General features: G+C 43.0%; 1 protein-coding gene across 1 annotated transcript; it reads right to left on the reverse strand.

The window, feature by feature from the left end:
* Positions 1-1804: 1804 nt before the first annotated feature.
* On the reverse strand, positions 1805-22522 carry LOC112218373 (junctional adhesion molecule A). The gene is made up of 10 exons (XM_024379106.2): positions 22256-22522; positions 15003-15062; positions 14682-14798; positions 14345-14485; positions 13464-13666; positions 12417-12519; positions 6009-6116; positions 3530-3542; positions 3213-3270; positions 1805-2386 (listed from the first exon to the last, which is right to left on the reverse strand). The coding sequence occupies exons 1-10, from the start codon at positions 22302-22304 to the stop codon at positions 2351-2353; spliced, it is 888 nt and encodes a 295-aa protein (XP_024234874.1). The 5' UTR covers positions 22305-22522; the 3' UTR covers positions 1805-2350.
* Positions 22523-22756: the final 234 nt, after the last annotated feature.

Raw genomic sequence — 22756 nt, forward strand, 5'->3', positions numbered from 1 at the left:
AGTACCCTTTGCACACTATTGGCATTCTCTCAACCAGATTCATGAGTTGGTCACCTGGAAGGCATTTCACTTAATTTTTAACCTTGTTAAAAATTAATTTGTGGAATTTCTTTCCTTAATTGATGCATGAGAGCCAATCAGTTGTGTTGTGACAAGGTAGGGGTGGTATACAGACGATAGCCCTATTTGGTAAAAGACCAAGTCCATATTATGGCAAGAACAGCTCAAATAAGCAGAGAAACAACAGTCCATCATTCCTTTAAGACATGAAAGTAATTCGATGCGGAAAAAGAACGTTTCTTCAAATGCAGTCGCAAAAACCATCACTATGATGAAACTGGCTCTCGAAGGGTCTTAGGGTCTTCCTCAGGAAAGGAAGACCCTAAGTTACCTCTGCTGCAGAGGATAAATTAGCCTCAGAAATTGCAGTCCAAATAAATGCTTCAAAGTTCAAGTAACAAACACAAACACATCTCATCAGAGGAGAATCAGGCCTTCATGGTTGAATTGCTGCAAAGAAACCACTACTAAAAAGAACAGACTTGATTGGGCAAAGAAACACGAGCATGGACATTTGGTCTGATGAGTCCAAATTTGAGATATTTTTTTCCAACCACTTTATCTTTGTGATACGCAGAGTACGTGAACAAATGATCTCCACATGTGTGGTTCCCACCGTTGTGATGGTGCTTTGCTGGTGACACTGTGATTTATTTAGAATTCAAGGCACACTTAACCAACATGGCTACCACAGCATTCAGCAGCCATACGCCAACCCATCTGGTTTGCGCTTAGTGGGACTATCATTTGTTTTTCAACAGGACAATGACCCATCACACCTCCAGGCTGTGTAAGGGCTCTTGACCACGAAGGAGAGTGGTGAGTGCTGCATCAGATGACCTGGCCTCCACAATCACCCGACTTTAACCCAATTGAGATTGTTTGGGATGAGTTGGACCGCAGAGTGAAGGAAAAGCCGCCAACAAGTGCTCAGTATATGTGGGAACTCCTTCAAGACTGTTGGAAAATCACTCCAGGTGAAGCTGGTTGAGAGAATGCCAAGCGTGTGCAAGGCTGTCATCAAAGCAAAGGGTGGCTACTTTGAAGAATCTCAATTATAAAATATATTTTGATTTGTTTAAACATATTTTTTGGTTACTACATGATTCCATGTGTTATTTCATAGTGTTGATGTCATCACTATTACTCTACAATGTAGAAAACAGTAAAAAATAAAGAAAAACCCTTGAATGAGTGGTGTCCAAACTTTTGACTGGTACTGTATATTGCTTAAACCTGACTCGAATTCATCACCTTGTGTGATTTTTCTGTGAGCACAATATCATTTCTTTGGAATGCTCAACCTGATCAAACTTACAAAGAAAGAGACCATGTACAGCTCCACAAGCCTGGTTGCCAGTCTGTTCCTGGTGTCTTGACAACTCCTCATGAGTTGTCATGACAGCACAAACAGATCTGGGACCAGCAACCTCGCAACAAGCAGATGCAATAACAACACAATGGAGTTTGATTCTAATACTAACACAATGCCAAACAAATGTCTGTATCTATCGTAAACAAAACATTTCACATTACAACTCACTGAAAGCATGGATTTAGAGTAGACGTAACACACAAGGTATGTGTACCACAACTGCACCAAATACCCTACACAATGCACTACTGTATGAGCCCTGGTCCAAAGTAGCGCACTCTGTAGGGAATATTTTGCAATTTGGGAAAAGCCATAAAAGAAAGCAAGGCATGTAGTATTAGGATTAGAAAATGAATGGCCAGTGTTCTTTAAGATTTCATAAATTCATTTCCAGTCCCCCCCCCCCCATTACATTTCCTTGAATGCGAGATTTCTTTCACAGAACGGAGGCACTTGAAAAATATGAAGTATAAGCGGAAGTATTTTTTCAAATCTATACAGTCACCACAAAACAGTACAGTTGTAGGTAACTGCCAAATTCATGTTGTTTTTAGAATCATATGGAATAAAAATGTTAAAAATCAAACCACACCAATTCACACCTATCCACAGTGAGCAGGTATAAGGGGCAGTGGTATTGTCATTTATAGGCTATGTCCCAATTATCTCTTCTACCCCCAAAGTGTGCACTTGTTCACTTCCCTTCGCTGATTTGAAAGAAAATGACTGGTTTAAGAAATTCGGTGGAAACACCCACTAACCCATGCATCCAACAACCCAATGCTTTGAGATTTGTAGGAAGGAGTGAACGACAGCACACTTCAGGAGAAAGGGGAGATGTTATTGGGACGCACCCATAGTCACTAGTTGCTGTAGACTCCTGGGTATATCCGGGACATGTGTTGCACGCCCTGGCTATACCACGAAAGAAGACTTCTGTCTGAATTCCCCCTGAAACAGACACAGAAGATTGCGGTTACGAAACGAGGCTACACCTTTTCACTGAAATACAAAAGATGAAAAGACAGCAACAATTAACTCTTTAGAGATGGTACTGCATGTGGTCCTCTGTAACACAGTTGATAGATCATGAAAAGAACAGCAACCATTAACTCTTTAGAGATGGTACTGCATGTGGTCCTCTGTAACACAGTTGATAGATCATGAAAAGAACAGCAACCATTAACTCTTTAGAGATGGTACTGCATGTGGTCCTCTGTAACACAGTTGATAGATCATGAAAAGGACAGCAACCATTAACTCTTTAGAGATGGTACTGCATGTGGTCCTCTGTAACTCAGTTGATAGATCATGGAGCTTGCAACGGCAGGATAATGGGTTCCATTCACGAAAAGCACCCATAAGTAAAATTTCTGCACGCATGACTAAGTCACTTTGGATAAAATAATCTGCTGAATGCCATATATTACACATTACAGGAAAGGGAACTCAGTAAAAATAATTTCCCTGACAACCAAACCATATAACACACTACGATCACAATAATGATCTAGGGATACAAAGGGCTTTGTTTATCAAAAATGGAATTTCCCTATGAGAGCAAACCGAGAGGAGAACTAAGCATACACAAATGATTTTCAGCAGCTGAGAGTTCCTCCTAAATAGACAAATACTACTGTCTGTTCTTTTCAATAACATTTTCTGTTTGCAAAAACTATACAAACATAAGATGGAAGAAATACTCCTGAAATTAAAAGGCCAAAAAAACCAAAAGCCTCAGACTTGTAACAAGTGGGAAAATACAGATGAAACTAACATCTTCTTCATCGCCGGACTCCGATGATGGCTGGTAGACCACTGAGGGTTTGGGTTTGCTGCAAGAGAAACAACATATGAAGGCAGCAGAAACATCTGTATATCTATCAACTTCTTTACAGTGTACCATACTGTTGTATTATCAACTGTTTGTAAGATGTACAAGGACATGTTATCACAAAACGTGGAGGCAAACTGTACACAACACAATTGAAAAACCTACAAACTAGTGTAAGCCCTCAACTCTGGCACTGTAAAACCAATCTGCTAAGTCATGCATTAACAAGAAGATATCGCAGATAGAAAGTAATCAGTTACCTTTCACTCTTTTCTGTAAGGGCAAAAGAAAAAAAATGTATAAATAGTGAGACAAATGTGACATTTGAAGGTTAGAGACATTATGAACCGCAAGTTATCAGTCCCTGATCTGGCCCTGTATTTATAGTGTCTTAAAGTAGGAGTATAGATCACGGATCAGGTTCCCTCTGTCCATGTCGTATTTTTATTTAACTAGGCAAGTCAGTTCTTATTTACGATGACGGCCTCCTGCGGGGACGGGGCCTGGGATTTTAAAAAACAATATAAGACAAAAACACACATCACAACGAGACAACACTACATAAAGAGACCAAAGACAACAACATAGCAAGGCAGCAACACAGCACGGTAGCAACACAACATGACAAGATGGTAGCAACACAACATGGTAGCAGCACAAAACATGGTACAAGCACCGTTGGACACAGTGAACAGCACAAAGGTCAAGAAGGTAGATACAAGAATACATCACACAAAGCAGCTACAACTGTCAGTAAGAGTGTCCATGATTGAGTCTTTGAATGAAGAGACAGCAATAAATCTGTCCAGTTTGAGTGTTTCTTGCAGCTCGCTCCAGTCGCTAGCTGCAGCGAACTGAAAAGAGGAGCAACCCAGGGATGTGTGTGCTTTGGGGACCTTTAACAGAATGTGATTGGTAGAATGGGTGTTGTATGTGGAGGATGAGGGCTGCAGTAGATATCTCAAATAGGGGGGAGTGAGGCCTAAGAGTGTTTTAAATAGGCATCAACCAGTGGGTCTTGTGACGGGTTGTTGGGGAAAAATCAGAATTAGTTTGTAACATAGGTAAGATGTTTTATATTCATCTTATGTTTGTAAGTTACTTCTCATCAGAATGTTATTTTTGTATAATACTGTGGCGGGGTTGCAGTATCTGTTCTATGTCAAGACTAAGTTGCTTGGGCCGGAGAGAGGGGAGAGGTCAAGCGTGTATCTCTTGGCTCCACAATGTCTGTGTGCCAGTCAGTGTTTCTCTGTGATCTTGTCAAGATAGGATGGATTTGATATATGGTTGTTGATATGGAGGATTTGTTTATGGTTCTGAGTTTGAGAAGAGAACATAGTATAGGAGACAAAGCTGAACGATAAATTATGCCTATGCTGTGTGAGACTATGTGACTATAGTCTCATATGTGTCTTTGCTATAAAGGATCTCAGTTGAAATGTGTGAGGGACTCTCAGAGAATTCATTGATAGACACTGAATTGATCTGAGTCACAGGGTTGTGATAGAGCTCATATAATTAAAGATGGACTTTGTGATAACTAACTCTGACTTGTGTGTGGTTTGCTCTCATGATTTGGTAAATAGAGGAAATTTCCACGACAGGGTATACAGAGATGACCAGTTTACAGGGGAGTATACAGTGCAGTGATGTGTCCTATAAGGAGCATTGGTGGCAAATCTGATGGCCGAATGGTAAAGAACGTCTAGCCGCTCGAGAGCACCCTTACCTGCCGATCTATAAATTATGTCTCAGTAATCTAGCATGAGTAGGACTGTCATCTGAATCGGGGTTAGTTTGGCAGCTGGGGTGAAAGAGAAGCGATTACAATAGAGGAAATCAAGTCTGGATTTAACTTTAGCCTGTAGCTTTGATATGTGCTGAGAGGAGGACTCCCAAGTACTTGTATTAGGTGACTACCTCAAGCTCTACACCCTCAGTGGTAGTAATAGCACCTGTGGAAAGAGGGGCTTTCTTCTTACCAAACCACATGACCTTTGTTTTGGAGGTCTTCAGAACAAGGTTAAGGGTAGAGAAAGCTTGGACACTAAGAAAGCTTCGTGGTAGAGCATTCAACACAAAATCCAGAGAGGGGCCAGCTGAGTATAAGACTGTTTCATCTGCATATAAATGGATGAGAGAGCTTCCTACTGCCTGAGCTATGTTGTTGATGTAAATTGACAAGAGCGTGGGGCCTAGAATTGAGTCTTGGGGTACTCCCTTGGTGACAAGCAGTGGCTGAGACAGCAGATTGTCTGACTTTGTCTGACTTTATACACTGCACTCTTTGAGAGAGGTATTTAGCAAACCAGGCCAAAGAACCCTCAGAGACACCAATACTCCTTAGCCGAATGAATGGAATGGTCTACCGTATCAAAAGCTTTGGCAAAGTCAATAAAAATAGCAGCACAGTATTGCTTAGAGTCAAGGGCAATGGTGACATCATTGAGGACCTATAAGGTCGCAGTGACACATCCATAACCTGAGCGGAAACCAGATTGCATACCAGAGAGAATACTATAGACATCAAGAAAGCCAGTCAGTTGATTATTGACACGTTTTTCAAACACTTGATAAACAGGGCAAAATAGAAATAAGCCTATAACCGTTAGGATCAGCTTGATCTAATTCATTATCATCTAAAAGGCCAATTGGATTCTAGATCAGCATTCCTACTAGACACTTTCTTAACACAGGATGAGGAGTCCTTAGGGTGAATAGGGGATATAAACTCACTGGGCATGTATCCTTTGCGGTGGGCGTACCACAGTCCGAAGCACAGCAGGGCCAGGGCCAGGAGAGCCACGATCACCCCAGCAACAATACCTCCAGTGTTTATGTTGCCTAGAGAGAGAGAGAGAGACAGAGCATTATAGAAAGTGGGAGGGAAATGAGATGTGTTACACTGGCTCACATTTCTAAACGACAAAGTCAAAATGGGAGGGTGAAATAGTTTCAATATCTCAGGTTCAGTTGAACACTATGGTCCTCGTGTGGAAAAGCAATATGTGAGTTCTGTATGCAATAAAGAACAAAGCAAACAATACATCTAGACCAAACCGCTGATGAAAAAAGGCTTTAGAAATACATTTGATGGATTTGATTGATGAAAACAGTGTGTGTAACAACTAGCACCAGCACCAACTAGCACTGTTTATGATTTCAAAAGGTTGTTTGGCAACATCACTACCAGCCCAACCAGCATGGCAACATTTGAGGTTTACAGGTCACATGTGAATCTGCTGCAACAGCAGGGCTGCACACTAACATTTCCCCCACTATCCTGGCAGTCCCGGGAATAGACCCCACTGTCCCGGGAATAGAACCCACTATCCTGGCAGCCCCGGGAATAGAACCCACTGTCCTGGCAGTCCCGGAAATAGACCCACTGTCCTGGGAATAGAACCCACTGTCCTGGCAGTCCTGGGAATAGACCCCACTATCCCAGCCCCGGGAATAGAACCCACTATCCTGTCCTGGCCCCGGAAATAGACCCACTGTCCCGGGAATAGAACCCACTGTCCTGGCAGTCCCGGAATAGACCCCACTGTCCTGGGAATAGAACCCACTGTCCTGGCAGTCCCGGAAATAGACCCCACTGTCCTGGGAATAGAACCCACTGTCCTGGGAGTCCCGGAAATAGACCCCACTGTCCTGGGAATAGAACCCACTGTCCTGGGAGTCCCGGGAATAGACCCCACTGTCCCAGGAATAGAACCCACTATCCTGGCAGCCCCGGGAATAGACCCCACTGTCCCGGGAATAGAACCCACTGTCCTGGCAGCCCCGAATAGACCCCACTGTCCCGGGAATAGAACCCACTGTCCTGGCAGTCCCGGAAATAGACCCCACTGTCCTGGGAATAGAACCCACTGTCCTGGGAATATAACCCACTGTCCTGGGAATAGAACCCACTGTCCTGGGAGTCCCGGGAATAGACCCCACTGTCCCGGAAATAGACCCCACTGTCCCGGGAATAGAACCCACTGTCCCGGGAATAGAACCCACTGTCCCAGGAATAGAACCCACTGTCCTGGCAGTCCCGGGAATAGACCCCACTGTCCCGGGAATAGAACCCACTATCCTGGCAGCCCCGGGAATAGACCCCACTGTCCCGGGAATAGAACCCACTGTCCTGGCAGTCCCGGAAATAGACCCACTGTCCTGGGAATAGAACCCACTGTCCTGGCAGTCCCGGAAATAGACCCACTGTCCCAGGAATAGAACCCACTGTCCTGGCAGTCCCGGAAATAGACCCCACTGTCCTGGGAATATAACCCACTGTCCTGGGAATAGAACCCACTGTCCTGGGAGTCCCGGAAATAGACCCCACTGTCCCGGAAATAGACCCCACTGTCCCGGGAATAGAACCCCACTGTCCCGGGAATAGAACCCACTGTCCCGGGAATAGAACCCACTGTCCCGGGAATAGAACCCACTGTCCTGGCAGTCCCGGAAATAGACCCCACTGTCCCGGAAATAGAACCCACTGTCCCGGGAATAGAACCCACTGTCCCGGGAATAGAACCCACTGTCCTGGCAGTCCCGGGAATAGACCCCACTGTCCCGGAAATAGAACCCACTGTCCTGGCAGTCCCGGGAATAGACCACACTGTCCCGGGAATAGAGCCCACTGTTTTGGTGCGACTAAATTATGAGCATGTGGCACCAACTGAAAAACTTAGTGGCACGAGGGCCACCAGCCCATGATTTGGTCACACCCCAAAAAATGGTGGGGTTGCGAGCATGGCTCCGTTGGTAGAGCATGGCTCTTGTAATGCAAGGATAGTGGGTTCGATTCCCGGAACCATCCATACGTAAAATGTATGCACGCATGACTAAGTCACTTTGAATAAGAGCATCTGCTAAATGACATTTAACATCCTCCTCATTATCATCAGAAAGTCATACAGAGTTCTTCATTAAAAAGTGTAATAGACTACTGAAATGGTATTCAAGAAATAAGTTATTTTTTCATATTTGAATGTGCAACCTAATCCAGTGATGGGGGGGTAAAAAAGAAAAGAAAAACAGTCAGTATCTGGTGTGACCACCAGCTGCAATAAGTACTGCAGTGCATCTCCTCCTCATGGACTGCACCAGATTTGCCAGATCTTGCTGTGAGATGTAACACTCATTCCATTGACAATAAACGCAACTCCGACCATCACCCCTGGTGAGACAAAACCGCAACTCGTCAGTAAAGAGCACTTTTTGCCAGTCCTGTCTCGTCCACCGACAGTGGGTTTGTGCCTATAGGCGACGTTGTTGCCGCCTACAAACCCTCAGTCAAGCCTCTCTCAGCTTATTGCGGACAGTCTGAGCACTGATGGAGGGATTGTGCTTCCTGGTGTAACTCGGGCAGTTATTGCCATCCTGTGCCTGTCCAGCAGGTGTGATGTTTGGATGTACCGATCCTGTGCAGGTGTTGTTACACGTGGTCTGCCACTGCGAGGACGATCAACTGTCTGTCCTGTCTCCCTGTAGCTCGGTCTTAGATGTCTCATTGTACGGACATTGCAATTTATTGCCCTGCCTATATCTGCAGTCCTCATGCCTCCTTGCAGCATGTCGAAGGCACATTCACACAGATGAGCAGGGACCATGGGCATCTTTCTTTTGGTGTTTTTCAGTCAGTAGAAGGGCCTCTTTAGTGTCCTAAGTTTTCCTAACTGTGACCTTATTTGCCTACCGCCTGTAAGCTGTTAGTGTCTTAACGACCGTTCCACAGGTGCATGTTCATTAATTGTTTATGGTTTATTGAACAAGCATGGGAAACAGTGTTTAACCCTTTACAATGTTTTATTTTATTTTACCTTATTTAACCAGGTAGGCAAGTTGAGAACAAGTTCTCATTTACAATTGCGACCTGGCCAAGATAAAGCAAAGCAGTTCGACACATACAACAACTCAGTTGCACATGGAGTAAAACAAACATACAGTCAATAATACAGTATAAACAAGTCTATATACGATATGAGAAAATGAGGTGAGATAAGGGAGGTAAAGGTAAAAAAAGGCCATGGAGGCAAAGTAAATACAATATAGCAAGTAAAACACTGGAATGGTAGATTTGCAGTGGAAGAATGTGCAAAGTAGAAATAAAAATAATGGGGTGCAAAGGAGCAAAATAAATAAATAAATGAAATACAGTAGGGAAAGAGGTAGTTGTTTGGGCTAAATTATAGGTGGGCTATGTACAGGTGCAGTAATCTGTGAGCTGCTCTGACAGTTGGTGCTTAAAGCTAGTGAGGGAGATAAGTGTTTCCAGTTTCAGAGATTTTTGTAGTTCGTTCCAGTCATTGGCAGCAGAGAACTGGAAGGAGAGGCGGCCAAAGAAAGAATTGGTTTTGGGGGTGACTAAAGAGATATACCTGCTGGAGTGTGTGCTACAGGTGGGAGATGCTATGGTGACCAGCGAGCTGAGATAAGGGGGGACTTTACATAGCAGGGTCTTGTAGATGACATGGAGCCAGTGGGTTTGGCGACGAGTATGAAGCGAGGGCCAGCCAACGAGAGCGTACAGGTCGCAATGGTGGGTAGTATATGGGGCTTTGGTGACAAAACGGATTGCACTGTGATAACAAATTGGATGCAGTCTGAGTAGGGTATTGGAGGATATTTTGTAAATGACATCGCCAAAGTCGAGGATTGGTAGGATGGTCAGTTTTACAAGTGTATGTTTGGCAGCATAAGTGAAGGATGCTTTGTTGCGAAATAGGAAGCCAATTCTAGATTTACCTTTGGATTGGAGATGTTTGATATGGGTCTGGATGGAGAGTTTACAGTCTAACCAGACACCTAAGTATTTGTAGTTGTCCACGTATTCTAAGTCAGAGCCGTCCAGAGTAGTGATGTTGGACAGGCGGGCAGGTAGCGATTGGTTGAAGAGCATGCATTTAGTTTTACTTGTATTTAAGAGCAATTGGAGGCCACGGAAGGAGAGTTGTATGGCATTGAAGCTTGCCTGGAGGGTTGTTAACACAGTGTCCAAAGAAGGGCCGGAAGTATACAGAATGGTGTCGTCTGCGTAGAGGTGGATCAGAGACTCACCAGCAGCAAGAGCGACCTCATTGATGTATACAGAGAAGAGAGTCGGTCCAAGAATTGAACCCTGTGGCACCCCCATAGAGACTGCCAGAGGTCCGGACAGCAGACCCTCCGATTTGACACACTGAACTCTATCAGAGAAGTAGTTGGTGAACCAGGCGAGGCAATCATTTGAGAAACCAAGGCTGTCGAGTCTGCCGATGAGGATGTGGTGATTGACAGAGTCGAAAGCCTTGGCCAGATCAATGAATACGGCTGCACAGTAATGTTTCTTATCGATGGCGGTTAAGATATCGTTTAGGACCTTGAGCGTGGCTGAGGTGCACCCATGACCAGCTCTGAAACCAGATTGCATAGCAGAGAAGGTATGGTGAGATTCGAAATGGTCGGTAATCTGTTTGTTGACCTGGCTTTCGAAGACCTTAGAAAGGCATGGTAGGATAGATATAGGTCTGTAGCAGTTTGGGTCAAGAGTGTCCCCCCTTTGAAGAGGGGGATGACCACAGCTGCTTTCCAATCTTTGGGAATCTCAGACGACACGAAAGAGAGGTTGATCAGGCTAGTAATAGGGGTGGCAACAATTTTGGCAGATAATTTTAGAAAGAAAGGGTCCAGATTGTCTAGCCCGGCTGATTTGTAGGGGTCCAGAATTTGCAGCTCTTTCAGAACATCAGCTGAACGGATTTGGGAGAAGGAGAAATGGGGAAGGCTTGGGCGAGTTGCTGTGGGGGGGTGCAGTGCTGTTGACCGGGGTAGGGGTAGCCAGGTGGAAAGCATGGCCAGCCGTAGAAAAATGCTAGCCTTGGCTTTTCTAACTGCCTGTGTATAATGTGTACAATGAAGATTATGAAGTTATTTGGATTTTTATGAATTATCTTTGAAAGACATGGTCCTGAAAAAGGGACGGTTCTTTTTTTGCTGAGTTTATAATACCCACTGCTAGTAGCCATGTATTAATCTAACAGTAAAATGTAATGTCCCAAAAAACCTTGCAGTTGTAGCCTACCGCCCCAATGAGGCTTATGCGCTCCCAATGGCATATTCACATTTTGCATGCTCCGTATCACAAAGGCATATAAAATATCTTGTTTGCAAAATAGTTAGAGCTCAAAATTGAGAGTTGTGAAATAAACAAAAGTATACCTACAGAAACCGGAGAACCTCCTCACTCCAACCATGACAGCTGTGTTTTCCAAGCAACTGGATATTTAAATGTTATTCAAATCAGGACACTTTTTCCCCCGGGAAAGGGGAGAGAGTGGCTCACGTGACACACCATGCCACAGCAAAATAGGTACAGGGTCAGGGAGGCTTTTATTACAGGAATCATGAGGATAATGTTCTATACTGTTTGACCAAATCATGGTTTTAGAAAAAGGACGTTTTGAGTGAAGTGACCATGTAGAATGTGCAGCTCGCACCGATGTGACCAATAAAAATATTCCCTCGCACAGCCAAGTCAAAGGGTGTCAAAATGCGACTAAATGGTCGCAGTCTGGAGACCTGAACAGGCCGGAGGATTAAACGGCCCGTTTCTGAATGTAAAATGCACCCAGTCAATTGAGATGCGTCCAGCCAATGCGCCGAAGAAGGGGAGAAACCTAACGCTGGTAATATGGTCAATCTTTGAACGGTTTAGGCTAGAGACAAGCGGTTATCTCTGATGTAATGGTGCAAACACTGCTTGCTTTTTTTCTCTCTCTAGGGCACTCAGAAACAGTGGTACTGTGAAGCCTAATCATTAAAACAATTATATCTGGTAGATTTGTTTTGTAGGAGCTAAACATTCCAAGCCGCACAGTAAAATATTTAGGAGCATATGCGACCGGTCGCACTTTAGAGCCTTGCCTATGACCTATATTTCAGTGTGCAGGAAACACTTTCCTTTATCGCCTTCCTATAAATATTTTTTTATTTGTCAGTGAGCTTTCAACCAAACCATAGTGTTTTACATCGAGTTGATGGCCCAGTAAATAAGTTAGTTGAACAATTCTATATTTCTTTTAATTTTGGTAAAATGTTTATTCTTATCCCCGGTTTAGCCCAGGCTAGTCTGCAATGGGCTTTTCCCCATAGAAAGTAAAGGGCACTTACGGACTTCCATCCTCACAGCTTGACAGCGTTGAACAGGGCCGGCATCGTTCATAGCTTCACAGCTGTAGTCTCCTGTATCTATCACCAAAGCAGAGGGAAACTCCTGCAGTAGAGATGTTTACAAATCACTGATTTAAAATACAAGGTGAACAACTGTGAAGTTGCCAAACAGTACTGTTGTGTTAAGGGCATTCGCATGCTTCCCAGCCAAAACAGTTCGTAACAGTTTGTGCATATGACAACATTTTGGTCTTCGGCAAGTTTTTTTTTTCTTGGTTGTTTGTCCGCACAACATTTTTTCTCTAGGCAAGCCAAAGTCCTCAGCCAAAGTCCTCAGCCAAAGTCCTCAGCCAAAGTCCTCAGCCAAAGTCCTCAGCCAAAGTCCTCAGCCAAAGTCCTCAGCCAAAGTCCTCAGCCAAAGTCCTCAGCCAAAGTCCTCAGCCAAAGTCCTCAGCCAAAGTCCTCAGCCAAAGTCCTCAGCCAAAGTCCTCAGCCAAAGTCCTCAGCCAAAGTCCTCAGCCAAAGTCAACTCCCCTTCGTCGGTGATTGGTCAACAGTAGAGATTCTTCAATTAAGTGTTTGTTGTCATTCAACGTAATAATAAATAATTTATCCACATTTCTTCACTACTGCACCAAAAATATTAGCAAGATGTAAAATCGCACGACTAAGATCTCCTCGCCAAAAACGTCCAAATTAATGACAGATGTCTTGAGTTATCAGATTAAATTTGACTATTTTGAGGCGTCTCAAGATGGAAAAAGTACTATTGCCGCTTTTTAAAAATGTTTTTCAAGCAAAGGTTTTTTAAGGGAGTATGCAAGCAGTTGTTAGTTTCGCCTAGCTGAGTTTGGCTAGCCGAACTGAAGCATGATGACTCCTTTAGCCTGCCGAGTTGACCATTCAGCACAAACACATCTGGGACCTGGATTGTACTAATTAGGCTCCTCCCAAAAATATATTGTTTTTGTTGTCCATTGCAAAATGGTTTGTTACAGTGTGCCCTAATGAATATGATCCAGGTGAGGTGTATTCAGCACCACTGACCAGGTTGCCATTGAGAGGATTGATCTTGTAGGTGTAGTTCTTGAAGGCAGGGAACTGGCTGGGGTTCTCAGGAAGAGGGGTCTTGTCCTTATACCACTTGTAGGTGGGGGAAGGAGACCCCTCTGCATCATGACAGGACAGTAGCACGCGATGCCCCGTCGTCACAGAGGTAGGGATCCTACACATGGGCACGGATGGAGGTACTGCAGGAGGATGTAAGAGAGGTAGTGAGAGGCAGCAGAGAGTGAGAGCAGAGAGGCACTAACCTGTTTTAGTGACTCAGCAACCAGCTAGAACCTGTTCTGTTCTGTGTGTTTTTATTGTGTATTTATATTGGCTGGTGCAATCATCAATTAATAAAGTACTCTTATTTGATTAAATAATATTTACATCTTATGGCCGTGATATCACGAATCAATTCACTCATATTGTCATAGCATCATGGAAACATGAAATGGTTTCTCAGTTTCTCACACTGGGATGAATGCAGTCCCACAAATAATCTTTCAAAAGCAGTGTCTAGCTCTGTTCTAGAACAATAATAATTATAAACTGGGTGGTTCTAGCCCTGAATGCTAATTGGCTGAAAGCCATGGTATATCACACCGTTTACCATTGGTATGACAAAACATTGATTTACTGCTCTAATTATGTTGGTAACTAGTTTATAATAGCAATAAGGCACCTCGGCGGTTTGTGATATATGGCCAATATAACACGGCTAAGGGCTGTGTCCAGGCACTCCGCCTTGCATCGTATGTAAGAACAGCCCATAGCCGTGGTATATTGGCCATATACCACACCCCCTCAGGCCTTATTGGTTAATTCACCGGAAATGATAGATATGTTGCGCAACAGTTAGATGATACGACTCTCCTTACCTAAAACAGTGAGATTCACGTTGACATCCCCAACATACTGTTTGTTCGACACCTCACATTGATACTGCCCGTTATCTTTGCGGGTCACCTTGCTGAACCTCAGCATCCCATCAAACTTGGTGACACGGCCCTCATAAAGTGCTGAGAGAGAGAGAGAGAGAGAGCAAGAAAATCAGCGATTATAAAAAAAAGTCATTATTATGACAGGTAACTCATTTGTGAAGAAGTATATCTAGCCCTAATTGTAGAAAAATGCAGAAGTAATCACGACACAAATACAAGAAGTCATAGGTCATGCATTTCTTTGGAATCAAGTCTGAACAGTTTGTGTACTTACTGGTGGGTTTCCCATCGAAAATGACATAGGTCGTAGAACCCTTCATGTCCCTAAACTTCCACTCCACTCTGGCATCTGCCCCAAAGTCAGCCGAGGGAGTACAGTAAAGATCAGCCCCTGTAGAGATGAGATCGATCATTATAACTACATTGCTTGGGGATAAATATGCAAAATAGCATATAATATATACAAATAATAAATACATTTTCTAAAATACATTATTCCTTGCTTGTAACACACACACGCACAATGACAGGTGAAAGCTCTTGGTTATTTTAGAAACTGCCCATTTAGAGCTCATTTCCATTCTCCAGGACTTACCCTCATTCTCTTTAGCCCTCACATTTGGATTTTTGGTTGTAACCATGAAGGCCTCTACACCTGGGGAAAGGGAGAGAAAAGTAAAGCGAGCAGTCAGGGAAATGAAGGAGATGACATTGCATCTTTGGAATTCAAAACACCAAGTGCTCCAGTCTTACCACCACAACAGAAACACACACCTTCAGAGATGACCGGTTTAGTTTCTGCTGAACTTAGGAACAACCTTTTAATGACCCGCCCCTATCACATTTTAAAGCCCTAAGAGCATGTCTGGTGCTCTGCCAACCAATGGCCTGAAGCCTACAGCGTGTGGACTGACTGCTGACAAATTCTGGTAAATGTGACTCACTCCTCTGTAGTGAGCCAGAAACCTTCATGTGGAACTGGGCCAAAACAGTCTGAAGGGACCTTTCAGAGTGGGAAACCAACACTAGATTATTTCCCGCTTAATAGAAATTGGATGGACATTTGGACAATAAAGCCTCTTTCTAAATTTGAATTTGAATAGACTGGACTGTCAGTATGTCCACTCCAGACATTTAGAGTCTATGGTCCAGCCAGAGACCCACTGAGCAGTCACGCCATTCACCACCAAAAGTATGTCCCCGCAACAGACAGGCACCAGAGGCAGGTGGCACACATGACATTAGTAACAGTCACAACCTGGGTAGTAATACTGTACATTCCTTCGTCAGGTACATGCAGGATAGGATAGCCTAGCTAATTTCTACACACTAGTGTTGTATTAGAGGATATTATATATCCAGCCAGTGGTGTAAAGTAACTATGTAAAAATACTTGGTAGCATCTGTATTTTACTATTTATTATTTTTTGAAAACGTTTACTCCCCAGACATTTTCCCTGACACCCAAAAGTACTCGTTGCATTTCGAGTGCTCATGCAGGACAGCAATATAATCCAATTCACGCACCTATCAATATAACATGGTATAGTCCCTACTGCCTCTGATCTGGCGGATTCACTAAACACAAATACAGCGTTTGTAAATTATACCCAAGTGTTGGAGTGTGTAAATTATATCCAAGTGTTGGAGTGTGTAAATTATATCCAAGTGTTGGTGTGTGCCCCTGGCTGTTTGTATTTTTTAATTATTTTTATAATAATTGTTCCTTATGGTTTGCGTAATATAAAGAATTTGATGTATAGCATTTTCTTACCTTTACTCAAGTATAACAACTGTGTGTAGTTGTTCTACCACTGTACTTAAGTACATTTAAAACCAGATACTTTTACTCAAGTAGTATTTAGCTGGGTGACTTTCCACCAGAATAGAAAGTGCCTTTACTTTTACTCAACAGATTTTATTTGAGGGGAGTTAGTGACTGAACAACAAAGAGATAAGAGAGTTTAGTTTGCCCATTTAGGGAAATGGTTTAGTCAGATAAACCCCATTGATCGATTTCCTTGTTACGTGAGTATCGGGGGTGGGAAGGCAGAGCTTCCAAGGTGAGACATTAACCACACAGATTACAGCTGGAAAGTAGTGGCCCTTGTGTTGATGTCTGGAAGGTGTCTAAAGGCCTTCTACACCAGTCAAATGTTTAACTCTTGAAACTAAGATTATAAATCACAGTGTTTTTGTACAGCACAAAGGCTGCCCAATAGTTCAGCGTGGCCCATAAGTGTCTTGTTAAAGGACCATATCACTCGGCCGACTTGACTCACAGTGGACTACAGCTTGAAAGTAGCTACACATTCTAACCGAGATGTAAATGCTTCCACACAGCGTCACACCGTCGCTAGTGGAAAACCCGATATGTTCAGTTCGAGATTCGGAAGAATCTTGTCTCTTATAAATTACTGTGTCCAGTTACAGGTGGTACTCCAAAAAACAGAGAATATTTAGAAAGATAAATGGCGATTCCACACCAGCGGAGGAAGAAACTATTTTTGACATCTCAGGTTGTCAGAACAATTTTCACCGAGAGACTTAAATTGGGAGTAAGGCTGTTTGACGTGCTTTTTACATTTGTATCACAATCATGATGAAAGTGGCCATTTTAGGCCATTGTTAGACCTACACCTGCCTACTGTAAGACTTGATGATCTGTGAACCGTACATGATACAGACAACATCATGGTGTCATTATATTCCTTATAGTGTGTTCTCACATATGGAATATGCATAGATTCTGAAATACAAACACGGACATTCATTTACTCAACATAATATTTTTTTTAACATGAATCTCAAAAGTATCCTTTTTTGATTTGGTTCATTTTAAGACCTATACTTGTCCAAACAAATTAGTACATAACATTTCCAGAGTGGGCTCTCTGCTAATTCGGAAGTTTGAATCAGTATCAGGAGCACCACCAACAGAATGAATGGTAAATGGATTCAAGGCGAACTCCCATTGCTGGTGATTTGCTGTATGTGCAATCCTAAAGGAGGGATATGATTGATTAATTACCTATAATGTCAATTTCTATGTACAAAATGGGTAATATCATTAAAAGTACCAGAGCCTACTCTGGAAATTGTACGCGTTTGAAAAGTATATTGTTCCCTGTCAACTCTGCTTTCAAGTTAGCTACACATTGTAATGGTGCAATGAAAATGCTTCCATACAGCCGTTACAACTGCTAGCGGAAAGCCCCGGCAGCAAGATTATATTGGACAAATTCAGGTAGGTCCCTCCCCATTTTGTTTAGTTTGCTTCTATTTGGTTCTTAAAAATGGGAAAAGGGTTGCAAGACATAATGAATGAACGGGAGCACACACACACACACAGTACCTGGTGATTACTGGAAGTGATTAGGAAGCGCATGTTGTGCAATCTATATATATATATATATATATGGTTTGATGTTGTTTTTAAGTGAATTTCAAGGACATTCTAAACTACCTACATTCCCAACATGTTCATATCGCCGAGGTCCTACTGTGAAATCAGGCAATTTCTCAACTCAATTCTCCTCCCCTTCCATCCCCCCACAGGCCCAGGAGGAGGTCCAGTCTCGTCCCACCCAGAGCCACTCCTCCCAGACCAAACAGTCCTCCTACCAGCAGGTCAGCGGTGGAGAATAACACAGTTATTCTGCTAGGATATGACAGTGATTCACCATAGAGAGAGGGGAAGAATTACGGTCAGTTTCAACTCAGATGAATGGGTTGTTTCCTATACCGATATAATCAACAAATTCGTTTAAAAATGTATGAAGCCCTATTATGGCTCTGACATTGGCTTCAAGCAGGTCAACATGTTTATTCAATGATAACAGTGAAATGTGGCAGAGGGGAGTGGCCGAGACCGAGACGCACAGCAGTGTAGGCACAAATTGAGGTTACAAGACGTGTCCGCCTAAGGAATGACAATCACGAATGTCATTCATAACACTGATGTTTTGTAAGTGATGTCTCTTTGCATTTATCAAATGACACTGTTATTGATGATGGAATTATTTTAGAGTGGAGTAGTCTAATAGTTGGAATACTAACTGAAGTCTGGACACTGACTGTACACCTCACATGTAGCCTATTAGAATATGAACTCCTGCAGAATTAAGTAGTCCTCGCAGTAAAATGATAAATCAAATGGTAATTGTCACTGGAACATGAAATGTGATTTATTTCTTTCAGCAGCTTTGAGAATAAGGACGCGCACTTAGGGACTGTGTCGTGTAGCATAGATGTGCAATTTCTTTCAGTGACAAAAGCTGACAGTATTTTATTTTTAACCACATAAAATATGTATCCAAGACAAAACATGATGGATCATTTTCACAGCTTTTAATTTCCCTGAAACCGGTCCCCAAACATCCTCGCTCTGTGAGAGAAGGAGAAATTTTGTCAACTAGACTGTTGATGCATTGATCACTTTTTTTTAATACTCATTTTCTCCCCAATTTCCTGGTATCCAATTGGTAGTTACAGTCTCATCGCTGCAACTCCCAGACGGACTCGGGAGAGGCGAAGGTTGAGAGCCGTGCGTCCTCCGAAACACGACCCAACCAAGCCGCACTGCTTCTTGACACATTGCCCGCTTAAACCGGAAGCCAGCCATATCAATGCGTCGGGAGGAAACACCGTGCACCTGGCGACAGTGTTAGCGTGCACTGTGCCCGGCCCCCCACAGGAGTCGCTAGTGCTCGATGGGACAAGGACATCCCTGCCGGCCAAACCCTCCCCTAACCCGGACGACGCTGGGCCAATTATGCGCCGCCCCATGGGTCTCCCGGTCGCGGCCGGCTGCGACAGAGCCTGGACTCCAACCAAGAATCTATAGTGGCACGGCTAGCACTGCCTTAGACCACTGCGCCACTCGGGAGACCCTGCATTGATCATTCTATTGGTTTATTACATTCTGGTGAGCAAGGCTTTATTTAGTATTCTAGAAGAGCATCAAGTAATGACAGAAGAGAAGCTGCATGCATTCTAATTATAGACAAGTTGACGAACAAAGCCTTCCAAATGTCAAAGTATAAGCAGAAAAAAAAATCAAAACAAGGCTGAAAATAATTTGTTCCCCCCACACCGTGTCAGTAAAATCTTCCTGCCGGCCCTGAGTAACGTGTGCCAGTAACCTACATGAGCCTTTTGAAGTGATAGTTTGACAATCAGATGAAAACATCACATGACTGGTTGTGTTTATGCCACATTAATAAAAAAAAGATAGGCACATACATTTTAAAAGTTAGATGACATCTGGATTATTAGGCCCACAGAGATCACATTAAATTATTAGGGATTCTATATGTAATTATATGCTTAGGCCCCCAAAAAAGTATTTAAAAAAGCACGTGCAGGTCCCTGTATCTGGAAGAAATTAAATCTACTTTCATCGCAGAGTACTGTTTGGCATAGCACAGAGAATTTGTGACCAACCTTAACTAGACGATACTTCCTCAATTTTCGACTTGGAAGACAACCAATGTCTTCTAAATGTCCATGTCTAGTTTGAACTTAGAAAAAATGCTCAGTTAATAAATTAAAATGTTTTGCTCCCTGATGTAATCCAACAATGTGTACACCGACACCTTGTCCATTTTAGATCTTCTCTCATTGATTGAGACAGGTTAGGGTCATGACATGCAGCACTTTGGGGTGGGCACCCACCGGTCTCAATCAATGAGGGGATTCAAATCATCTAAGCGTGTTTTGCACAGGGTGAAAGTTGATTGCATTCGTGTTGGAACCGGGCTGACTCCCGGGCGTGAGCCAGGTGCCCCCTTCAAATCCCACGGTAAAGCTGGTTCAAAACAAAAGGGAAATAATAAACATGAGGAGTAATGAGTAGGATACTGTGTTTTCACACAAAAAAGTGATTGCTTTTGATAAACTCTTCATCTGCCTTCCCAGTGAAAACTAGCTTGACAATTCCAACATACAGGGCCTTCAGAAAGTATTCAGGCCCCTTGACTTATTACATTTTTTTTTTAGGTTATAGCCTTATTCAAAAGTTTATAGTTCCCCCCATCAAACGACACACACACACAATAAAAAAAACGGAAATATCACATTTACATAAGTATTCAGACCTTTTACTCAGTACCTTTTGGCAAATTCCAAGCGGGCTGTTATGTGCCTTTTACTGAGGAGTGGCTCCCATCTGGCCACATAAATGCCTGATTGGTGGAGTGCTGCAGAGATGGTTGTCCTTCTGGAAGGTTATCCCATCTCCACAGAGGGACTCTAGAGCTCTGTCAGAGTGACCATCAGGGTCTTGGTCATCTCCCTGACCAAGGCCCTTCTCCCCCGATTTCTCAGTTTGGCCAGGCAGCCAGTTCAAAACGTCTTCCATTTAAAAATGATGGAGGCCACTGGGTTCTTGGGGACCTTCAATGCTGCATAAATGCCTTGGTACCCTTCACCAGATCTGGGACTGGACACAATCCCGTTTCGGAGCTCTACGGACAATTCCTTTGACCTCATGGCTTGGTTTTTGCTCTGACATGTACTGTCAACTGAGGGACCTTATATAGACAGGTGTGTGCCTTTACAAATCATGTCCGATCAATAGAATTTACCACAGGTGGACTCCAATCAAGTTGTAGAAACATCTCAAGGATGATCCATGGAAACAGGGTGCACCTGAGCTCAATTTCATGTCTCATAGGAAAGGTTCTAAATAATTACGTAACTAATCTTTTTTTGTTTTTAATACATTTGCAAAAAATTCAAAAAAAACCTGTTTCGCTTTTTCATTATAGGGTATCGTGTGTAGATTGCTGGGGATACATTTTTTTTAATCCGTTTTAGAATAAGGTTGTAACGTAACAAAATGTGGAAAAGGTCGAGGTCTGAATACTTTCCGAAAGCAATGTATTTGACAGAAAAGAGATGTTTCCGGAGGAGGCATCATGTTAACAACACGACCGATCATCGCAGATCACTGTTCGATTTGAGAAGGGCGCTCCTCTCTCACCACTGTTGGCCGATCACATCACGGGCCATGGACCGGTGCCCAGCAAAATCAAATATTTGACATAGTCAAGATGGCGTACACATTGTCAGATTACTTCATGGAGCGAAAAAAATACTACATTTAATTTTCTAAATTCAAATTAACCACCTGCAACTAGACATGGACATTTAGAAGACATTGGTTGTCTTTCAAGTCAGGAAGTATTGGCAAAGTATTGAAATTCTCTGTGCTATGCCAAACCTATCTAATAACACCCCTCAGCCAGCTGCAACAGAGTATTTTTTTTTTTTACATCTATTTATTTAACTAGGCAAATCAGTTAAGAACAAATTCTTATTTCCAATGACGGCCTACCCGGACCAAACACTAACCCGGAGGACCCTGGGCCAATTGTGCACCGCCCTATGGGACTCTCAATCACAGACAGTTGTGATACAGCTTGGAATCAAACCAGGGTCTGTATTGACACCTGTAGTGACGAGATGCAGCGCCTTAAGACTTCACTTGAGAGCCCACCTAGTAATGGTCTGACTAGGTTCTATTTTTAATAGCTAGTCAGATGTATGTGAATCATTGTAGATCTATTGTTTCCTAGTTTTTAAGAACTGTGTACAAAGACTTAGCCAAGGCAAGCCCCTACTGATCCCAGGTCTGTTAATTATGTTGTTTTCTTATTTTGGGTTGGGTAAACTGATCTATGACCTGTGCCTACCTGTGGGCCTAAAGTGCCAGTTTAGAAAATATACAGCAATCAAGTGCATATCTTACTAATACAATAAACACTACATTGAAACGTAGAATAGTATAAACGCAGGGCTAGTTTAAAGTCATGAGGAGTTTAGATCGACAGAAGGAGCACTCACCTGTTGCATGAAAGAATAAAAACACCGAAACCAAGCCGCTGACAAACATGTCGGCCCCAACACCTGAAGCCTTTGTTTTAAAAGCCAGCGATGTGTCCGATTTCGGTAATAAAAAAACGATTCGCTTATTTCAGCAATCAAAGTGCAATTCAGTAATTGTTGACACGTTGGCCCACTCGGTTTGAAATATATTCTTTCGACGAACAAGAACCCTACGCCCTTCCGCACCGACCGACTGCTCCTGTAGAAAAGTATGATAGGTATTCCGTCGAAACTGTGACGCAAGCCATTACCTACGTGACGTATGTCAATATAAAGCAGTCTATTGGTTTATTTCAATAACCGGTTTCACTTGATTAGTATTTTACAGTATTTTCTTTATAGTGACATACAGTATTTGAAGTATTAGCCTATGTAAACGCCTATGTGGTATTTAAAACGAAAACATCAATCATCACAGCTGAATACAAGGTACATAGTCCACTCATGATAGTGAGATTG

The sequence above is a fragment of the Oncorhynchus tshawytscha genome, linkage group LG19 (assembly GCF_018296145.1).
Source record: "Oncorhynchus tshawytscha isolate Ot180627B linkage group LG19, Otsh_v2.0, whole genome shotgun sequence".
Classification (NCBI taxonomy): domain Eukaryota; kingdom Metazoa; phylum Chordata; class Actinopteri; order Salmoniformes; family Salmonidae; genus Oncorhynchus; species Oncorhynchus tshawytscha.

What these genes read in the sequence shown, in the direction of transcription:
- LOC112218373 (XM_024379106.2), bottom strand. Translation starts at nt 22,304, where the DNA reads ATGTTTGTCAGCGGCTTGGTTTCGGTGTTTTTATTCTTTCATGCAACA. An exon ending in TTTATTCTTTCATGCAACAG is followed by an intron (nt 15,063 to 22,255) that starts GTGAGTGCTCCT and finishes CCCTTTCCCCAG; the next exon opens with GTGTAGAGGCCTTCATGGTT. An exon ending in CGTGAATCTCACTGTTTTAG is followed by an intron (nt 13,667 to 14,344) that starts GTAAGGAGAGTC and finishes ATCCTCCTGCAG; the next exon opens with TACCTCCATCCGTGCCCATG.